Below are 9,272 nucleotides of genomic sequence, written 5' to 3' on the forward strand. Positions count from 1 at the left end.
TTGTCATTTTCCTTCATGCGTCTTTAAACTGAGAAACATCATTATCTACAACACAGCATTCAGTTTGTTAATGTAAAGGTCAATGAATCATTAAGACACAATGAATTTCCATGGATTTTTACAATTGGCCTAATGCTTATTAAAATTACACCATACACAGAATACATTTAAATAAGTGACTTTGTTCACAATCAGTAGATGATACAAGAACAAATATACCAAATACTGCCATAAATAGAACTACTGCCAAACATGAATACACATTTTCAGCAGCATTATACACAGTACATGCTATGGTGGTTCAAAGAACCGAAGCTGTGAGATTGTATTTGTGCATGTGTTTGTTCTGCACTACAATACAGGCTCAGTACTCATTGGGAATGTCAAACACTTTCTTCATGGACAGGTCGGCAGGGCCGAAGGAGGCAGGCAGCAGCTCGTCCACGGTCATCTTCAGGTACGAGCCATCCGGCTTTGACAGGTACACGTCCCAATTTGGCCCAAACTGTGAGGAGGATGACAAACAATAAAAAGGAAAATATAGTGTGCAGGTGAACCCTCGTGTAAAGCATTTGGTTTACCAGCTGAAAACATTTACACTGCTCAATAAGGAGAGCTTGACATCACCGCAGACCGGAAACTCAAAGCTCCTGAAAACACTCAGCCAGCAGAGACTAATACCTCTCTCATGAACTGCCTGCAGCCACCACACGGGGAGATGAACTTGTCATCCAGGTCACTGCAAGGAACAGAAATGAAAAAATGTGGTTGAGAGACTAAAGGTGTGATTGCTCGACCAGGCCAACAGGCACCTGATGATGTAGCTGATGTTTACATGTGTGGAAAATGTATTAATGCTGAACACAAAGTTCTTGTAGCCTTCTGAATAATAATCAAACCATTTGTTGCCCGGGTCTTTTAAACATTCCCCACTTCCCCCTAATGATTGTTTTGCTCTCCTGTAAGTGTTAACATTTCCACTTCTGTTGCTCTGTTCTCTACGGGTTTCTCACAAGGCTGATTAAGGCAGCTCAATCATCACAAAGCTATTAGAAAAATCTTCTGCTCCTTCAGGCGCAGCATGGTGACTGCTGCTTGGCAGAGACCCACATCCAGCTTTTCTTGCCTCCCCTGTTTGTCAACTATTGACCAACTTGTTAAACTTGAGAAACAATTGAGGACTCAGTTTGGGAAATTTTGGTGACGTGCAAGGAACGGAAACACAAGTAAAGGGAGTCATGATTTGGTAATACTGGAGTGATGACTGTGGGCCAGTGCGGGGCAGGATGGATGCTGGTGTTGGAGTGGAAATGCAGAGAACTTTACGTATTGTGCTCTATATTATGAACAAGTGGACGTCACCTGGCGATTGCGATGGCCTTGAAACTTGTGTAGCCTTCTGACACTGCCTTCGAGATGGCATTTCTCTCAGCACACAGACCCAGGTTGTAACATGCATTCTCCACATTGCAGCCTGCCGGGGACACAAGGATACCCAGAGTTGAGTTACTTTACTGAAAGGAAAGTGGGAAAATAGGAAAAAAAAACATACAAAACAAAGGCGTTTTCCCCATCAAAGGGGCCGTCTGTTTACTTCTTCTGCCCTGGTCAAATAGTTACTCAGAAGGTCTTTGCACTCACAGCTGTTTGCCAGCCGTTCGCCCCCCAGACTCTTCTGATCAGGGACACGTGGGTCGCTCAGCTTTGTGCAGTTCAAAAACATGAATAGGAGAGTGTTGCCTTTGCCTCACTGTTGACAACGATTAGACATCCCTGTCTGTGTGTCCAGCGCTGTTGACACAGGTGATGCAATTGCAAAAGGTCACCCTAGGTCATGGGAAAGTTAAGATTTGACGATCCAGAGAAATGTGATTTTATTTCTCCACTGCTTGGAATGACAGAGGGTTTGGTGGTGAGGGTTTAATGGTGGGCTGCTGTAGACAGACTACAGGAGAAATGACAGCTTTACTCTGAACTCTCCTCGTGGAATCCAGTCATTTGAACAGCCTTTTGTCAGGTAATCATTGACATAGTGCAGCAAAATAAATCTCTCATCAAGGTAATGTTCAATTTCCTCGTACTTTAACTAAAATTCTGTTATGTCTCCCGCATGTCAGGTGATCTCAAACAACAACAAAGCAGCGAACAGCGTCAAACTTTAACCATAAGAATACGGTATTCAGTCTTAATATTTAACAATCAAGCAGATGCTCGGTAAACTTGCTGTCCTGCTCATCCTAAACCAAAGTTTCACCGTCACGTTTCGCATGTGCCTTACCTGTAAATACACAGTCTTCAGGGGTCAGGAGAGCAGCTCCCACCCTGAATTTGCTGTAAGGACAGTAGGCTTTCTTCTTTGCCTCCTGAGACTGGTGGATCAACTTCTTGACTGTTTCCTGGGACAACTGTCTGGAGCCGTTTTCCTTGATATGCATCACCTCCCTGCTGATTTTGACTTGGTCCATACTTTCCCTTTGGGTTGGTGAGGCTGCTTTCGAGTCAGTGAATGTGTCTTTTGTCACGCAGCTTTAAATGTGAATGGGAAGGGGTGAAGGGGGAGAGGGAGCCATCACAGCCAATCACCCGGTAGAATGCCAGCATGCAGTCATGAGGCAATGGGAAGTGGTTTTGCTATTGCCATTACTCCTGTGCAGACATGATGTTAAATCGAAGGGTGCTGTGACTCACCTATGTGACCAAACTAGTGTGTGGAACAGAGCTTCCTGATTGCATTTCTTTCTTATATATTGTGTATTCAAGTGTGATAGATGATCAGTAACAGAGGAGACAGTCTGAGAAAATATGTATCTTTATTGTTTAGTCCAGCACTTCTTTGAGCTCTGAGTCAGTGGAGAAATGGAAGCTTCAAAGACCAAGATGATCCCTGAAATGGGTACGACATGGTTTTACACCACTTCTGGAAAATATATGTATATGACATATATATGTCAGACTTGCTTTATTATTATTATTATTTTTAGAATAACCTGAGCTAAAAAAAAAAAGTCAACAAAGCAATCCTTTGGGTCCATTAGGATCCATTCAAATCTACATCACAGTAGAGTCTTAAGTGAGCTTGGTACTAAGAGTCTCATCAGCTGTTCTGGGTGACCCAGTTGATCCATCCGAGGTAGTTTCTGACCTTGGTGTAAACACCTGGGTAGTAAGCATAGGCGCAGCCGATGCCCCAAGATACAATGCCCTCAAATTTGCCATTGCAAACAAGGGGTCCTCCCGAATCCCCCTGAAAACAGTGAAAAGTTCTTGTTTGAGTATTGTGACACATTTTGATGTAAAATTAAATTTTTTCTTTCAACCTCACCTGACAGGAGTCTTTCCCACCAAAGAGGGAGCCTGCACAGATCATGTTCTCCGTGATCCTGAAGTAGTAGTAGTACCAGCAGTTGGGGAAGATGTCCACGTCCACTGACCTCAGTTCAGGTGACAGACTGTAGCTGTGGAGCCAGGTCACACCCCACCCGCTCACTGTGCACCGGGTGAGCCCGGTCAAGGGGGGTGAGTCCGGGTCTGGCAAAGAGGCCGGCTGGACCCTGGCGTTGGTGATAGCTGGATGGTCCAGCTGAGCCACAGAGGACATATCCCTCAGTCAGTAAACACAAAAAACGAATTGTGAAGGTGCACTTTTCTGTTCACATCACAAAAGGAGTAAGTGGAGGGTTATCGCTCTTCTAAATGGACGACTGCGCTGTTGACTGATGAATCATGAAAATGACATAAAAACCCTGCATAAAACTGAATATGATGACTGAAACAAGAACAGATGGAGGCAGAAAATGAGAAATAAGTGCATGATGGGAAGCACATTACTCAATAAAGGGGCTGAATGTAGCTGTGACAGGTCTCTGGTTCAACAGGTAGAAAGGATCATTTGTAGTGTGTTTCAGTGGTTAGATTGTTCCAGTGCTCTGGCACTTCAGTTCCATTGAAAATGAAAAATGATTGCACCATAAAGAGCAGTGAAACAGTATTCTCACTAACGGAAAGGGACTCTTTCCATATGTATCACAGACAGGTCAAAACAGGCAGCTAACTTCTGCGTCACCACATTTCAGAGGAACACTTTTTACTCCACTGCCGTTATCTGACATCTGTAGTGCCTGGTTGTTTAGCATATTTTGCATATCATTTCTCACAAAGAATATTATCAGCTGCTAAAACATGATGTATTGTTTAGTGAAAAAAAGAAAAGTCATTTTTATCTATGATTTAGTTTTTAAGTTTAAAAATTATTTTTAGTTCAGATTTAGTAAATCAACTATCTCATAATTCTTGCACTGCCTTTTCCTGTCCTGTTTCAAAATACACGCTTTTTTCTTTCTCTATTTTATAACATGTTGATGTTTTAAAGACATAATTCTAAACATAAATGTATGTATGTGATTGAGGCTTTTGCACTTTATAAAGCTGTTCAAATCAGCTCCACCTGCAAGAAAAATGCAGCGCACACATGATGACATCATTACAACAACAACAATCCTTTAATATATAAATAGTGATGGGGGCCATTCTACATAATGAGTAGTTTTACTTCAATACTTTTAGTACAGTTTGCTGATAATACAGATCATTCTGTGCATTTACTTGGATAAAATTTTTAATCCAGGACTCTTTGTTACCTTGTTCTTTTTTAAGGGACGAATATTACTTCAGTAAAGGATGTGAATACTTTCACAGCTGGCTAGAACAGCCTCGGGACATCGAGTTTGAAAATAGGTGCTTTTACCGGGAAGGGAAGGTCCAACAAACAATACTTTGAGTTGCATTATGGGAAATGTAGGATTCAGCTTTATTGGAATTTTACCCATACTAAGTACCTAAAGTCAGAATATGTTGGCCCCTGCTGCTTTGATTTTGATAGTTCTTTTAAAAATCTGTCTCTTGAGACTTTACTTTATGGAAATACAATATTAAATTGCTGCTTAAATTGCCCTTTCAGTAGAATTTAGTTGTGCCAATTAGAAAGCATTGATAATATATAAAAATGTAAAAATAGATGAATTGCATCCATGTTTAGTACCAAAATATGACACACACATGTGAAGGGTCCATTGAGAAGTAGCTCAAATATGCAACATGATAGACTAACATCATTTAGAAATGTGAACAGTTTGCACAGTTGAATGCATATTTATCATGACACTTTTCTCTGTAGCCTCAGAGTTGTGTTCCAGGTCACTGACAACGTCAATGATCAATCAGTAATGTCAGTCAGTTTGAACTCACGCACTAAATCACAGGATCAATATCTAATCCATATCTATCAGAACACCATCCTGTGTCATATTCTACAGTCCTCCCTTACCTTGAGCAGCATGATGTCATTGTCTAGCGTCCAGTGTTTGTACTGGTAGTGCCTGACTACAAAGGAGACATTGAACCTCTGCTCATAGCCCTCCACCTTGGCAATGCTGTGCTCACTCAGGACCACTTGGATCATGTGACTCCTAAAAGAACACGACAGAGGGCAAAGGAGAAGGGAGAGCTCATCAGCACAGACCAGAGTCATGTGATGGTTGTTCCTGATCGCTCTAATATTCTGTCTGCCATGTAGTTTTGAGATTCAAAGGCAAGGTGCAGCAGCGCTTCCACAGATGTTTAGTTAATCTGGCCCTCTGTGGGAGTGACACAGGCATAAAACTGCAGTAACTTACGGCCTCCAGCAGTGGGCAGCAGACACCACCCACTGCGGGTGGATGAGGGTGCCTCCACAGAAGTGGTGGCTCCGGAAAAGCAGGGAGGCCTGATATTTGATGGAGTAGGGGTATACCACTGCACCCCCGATGATTCTCTTCCCCTGCACACCTTAGAGCGGAGGAGAGGATTACTGATGGAAGGTCCAATTCACACATGAAATATTGCTCTAAAATAAGCTTTCTGCTTTTAGTTTTGACTCAGAGTTACACGAAGTCAGTCCTGTGTGACTGAAGGTTCGAAAGTGGGAACAATGGTACGTACTCACCTGATAGGGTTGCAACAAGCAGAAGGAGCAGTGAGAGGTGACAGGATGGAGCCAAGTTCATCTTAGTCGCTACCAGAATAAAAGAAAGACAGAATAGATCACTGTCCATAAACGAGTTAAGAGTAGAAGGAAAGATATTATTGGCTTGTGTCACCTTTTTCATTTATATTGCATTCTACAGTCTGTTGCACTCTTTGTGTACTTTGGCAGTATCCTGTATTATCAACCACAACCAAAAGTAGTAAATGTTTAAATTCAAAGATCATTTAGTGGCATAAATATATTCACTTCTGCACAAATAGGGGTTTACTTCTATAGGATCTCAGCAGGACAAATCAGTGCTGCAGGTTCAAGTCTTATCCCAACCCCAATGTCCACTCTTTCCTTTTACATTTACAACTCTTGGTCACAGTGATAATAAAGGACTGATACAGGCACAGGGTCGATAACAGAGGAAGATTCACAGCCATCCTGAAGAGGCCAGAACACGTTCTTATTACAAAAAAGTTGGGACACTGTGTAAAACATAAATAAAAACAGAATGTGATCATTTGCAAACAAACCAGCAACAGTTTTACTGTGTTCCTGAGCTCATGTAGTAACATCATTTATATAACCATGTGTTCACAAAGTGGTGAACCTCGCTCCATCCTTGCTTGTGAACCACTGAGCCTTTCCAGGATGCTCCTTTCATACCCAATCATGATACTATCACCTGTTACCAATCAACCTGTTTACCTGTGGAATGATCCAAACAGGTGTTTTTGGAGTGTTCCATAACTTTCCCAGTCTTTTGTTGCTCCTGTCCCAACTTGTTTGAAACATGTTGCTACATCAAATTCAGAATAATAAGATATTAACAAAAATCAATGAAGCTGATGAGGTCAGACCTGAACATTGTGCACTGAGACATGAGATCATCTTTGCTCACTGGTTTGCATTTTATACTTACAGAGGATAGTTTGAAATTAATTATAAACAGGAGGAGACTTGCTATTCATTGCACTGCTTCTTCACAGTCACTCAGAAATAAACTAAACTTACAACCAGCTGCATGTTTCAACTGACTCATTTGAACTTTAAATCCAAACAAATCACTGATGAAGCTCCAGCCGGCACTCCTGATGCCCTCAGTCCACAGTCCCACAGCTCATTGACAACAGCACATAAATCGAGCTAAAATCCATTTGATGCAAAGCTGTCTCACCTTATTCTGAGTCAAGTGAGAACAGTCCAAGGCCAGCATCCACACACACACACACTCTCACACACTCCTCTCATACCGGGACATACAGTAAAGCCTGAGAGCTGTCAGGCATCTTTTATATCGGGACCACTCTCACTCTCATTGTTCCCTGCCATTGTCCGAAATACATCAAAAGTGTCTCTAGCACATAGTGTGACCTAGCACATAACCAAAAAAAAAACCCAAAACCCCAGCAGCCTTCTCTTTCACTACGCCTCCTCTGAAGGCCTTTGTTCTCACAGATCCAGCCTATTGTCGTGTAGTGGAGACAAAGTGAAGCTTTATGGAGATGAAACCCGACAAGCCAGAGAAATGACGCCAGACATGTTGATATATCCAGTGACGCTGGCTCATATGATGTCTGAGTATGATATATTTACTGTCTAGTGTCCGACCAACCTGAGACGTAGCAGGACGTGACAGCATTCATTCATCAGTTGAACAGGGCAGGACTTTTTGACTTATAGGTCAACAATCAAAGCAAACATTTTCCTCAGTCGCTCTCATTTGGGCTCCTGGCTCCTTCTTTCCTATCCTCAGTTCCCACACACAGCACCTGTTGAGCCACCACACAGTCGACACTCCCCAAGGTGTCTTTCCAAATGTTAGGGTGAAAGGTGATAGCGGGCTCCGCTTTCCCTCAGGCGCAAAGCTGAGATTGCAAATTGGATGCTTTTGTGTTTGTATGTGTGTGTGTGTGTGAGAGAGAGAGAGACAGGGTGAGGCAGATGTCTTGCACAGAAGTGCATGTGTAGTAAAGACGTCTCAGTGATTAGAACACGTGTCCCTTAATGTGGTTAGTTTGGCCCATCCAGATCCTCGTATGTCAACATCAAAAAACTAAATTTGTCTCTATTTGTCTCTTTTTATTTTGTCTCTATAGATTCACAGTCGAGTGTCGAGAGTCTTCATTGACAAATACACACTGAATTATGGCTACATGCTAATAGCTCAACCAACAATAAATGCTGGCAATGAAATATAGTTTCACCAGCATATTGAAAGGTTCAGTTTATTCACATGTATTTATTATACACACATTTTTAACACCATCCTTTCACTTGACTCTATATTATTGATTTATTTATCTTTTTATCTAATTTTGTAACATCTCTTTTAATGTGTATTACTAAGTCATGTATTGGGCTTTGCTAACTTCTTGACTTACTGTTGGACTGCTGGTATGTCGTGTGTGTGTGGTATATTGTGTTGTTGTTGGGTATGTGAATTGCACACGCACTGATGCTCTGCACAAATGAAGTTCCTAATGGATTGAAAAAGTTCTTTGAATTGAATTGAATTGAATTGAGTTTACTCAATTAAAAAAATAAAGAAGTCTCATTTAGCTCTTGTTGTACTGAGCCATGCAGATGGTCTTGGGTTTTCAGATATCGGTCTCTGGGATTTCTGCCTCTAATCAAACAGTTGAGGTGAATGGAAAACCATTTCTGGTGCTCAAAGCAACAGTGGACAATATTTTATATTAAATTCTTATCCTGATATATATCATGAAAAAGTACATTTTATGGAACATCAGTCGAGAGACAAGTACGATGCATGAAAGAACCAGAGAGAAACATCTGGTTTTGGCTAATCCAGCAAATTAAATACCTGACAAATCAAGGTACTTCAAGGCTGAAAACAGATGAACAATCAATATTTCCATAAAGCAAGGAAATACACTTTCACTTCCTTTTCTTACCAAGAGTTAGACGAGAAGGACGACATCAATCTTACACGTAAGCGTAGTATCAGTCTTCTCATCCATCAAGAAGGCAAAATGTGCAAATTTTCCAAAATATCAAAGTATTCTTTTAAAAAAAAAATCAGCAGCAGTAAAGTTAGTCTGTAAGGTTTACAGCACGTAGAAAGTAAAAACCAAGACATTGATCAGAGAGACAATTGAAAAGTAATAAGTTGAAAAGATGTAAAAGTCAAAAGGACACTAAAGCTCAGGTGGGTCTTTAGATGCCAGCAACATGTCTTTCCACAAACAATGTCCCCATTATGACAGCGGTTTTAAAAGTCACATTTCATAACATGCAC

At 41.3% G+C, this 9,272-nt stretch overlaps 2 protein-coding genes across 3 annotated transcripts; both read right to left on the reverse strand.

Moving 5' to 3' along the window:
• Positions 1-364: 364 nt before the first annotated feature.
• On the reverse strand, positions 365-2,489 carry cdab (cytidine deaminase b). Its single transcript, XM_041961186.1, has 4 exons — positions 2,279-2,489; positions 1,363-1,474; positions 682-739; positions 365-505 (listed from the first exon to the last, which is right to left on the reverse strand). Exons 1-4 carry the CDS (start codon positions 2,463-2,465, stop codon positions 365-367), a joined length of 498 nt encoding a protein of 165 aa, XP_041817120.1. The 5' UTR covers positions 2,466-2,489.
• Positions 2,490-3,094: 605 nt separating this feature from the next.
• Positions 3,095-6,041, reverse strand: LOC121620817 (trypsin-1-like). Of its 2 annotated transcripts, none has more exons than XM_041957049.1 (5): positions 5,981-6,041; positions 5,673-5,823; positions 5,324-5,465; positions 3,323-3,580; positions 3,095-3,244 (listed from the first exon to the last, which is right to left on the reverse strand). In XM_041957049.1, the coding sequence occupies exons 1-5, from the start codon at positions 6,039-6,041 to the stop codon at positions 3,095-3,097; spliced, it is 762 nt and encodes a 253-aa protein (XP_041812983.1). The 2 variants fall into 2 exon arrangements, with proteins under 2 accessions (XP_041812983.1, XP_041812975.1); XM_041957041.1 differs by having other exon boundaries at positions 5,673-5,815; positions 5,973-6,041.
• Between the last annotated feature and the right edge of the window lie 3,231 nt (positions 6,042-9,272).

The sequence above is a fragment of the Chelmon rostratus genome, chromosome 2, assembly GCF_017976325.1.
Source record: "Chelmon rostratus isolate fCheRos1 chromosome 2, fCheRos1.pri, whole genome shotgun sequence".
Classification (NCBI taxonomy): Eukaryota; Metazoa; Chordata; class Actinopteri; order Chaetodontiformes; family Chaetodontidae; genus Chelmon; species Chelmon rostratus.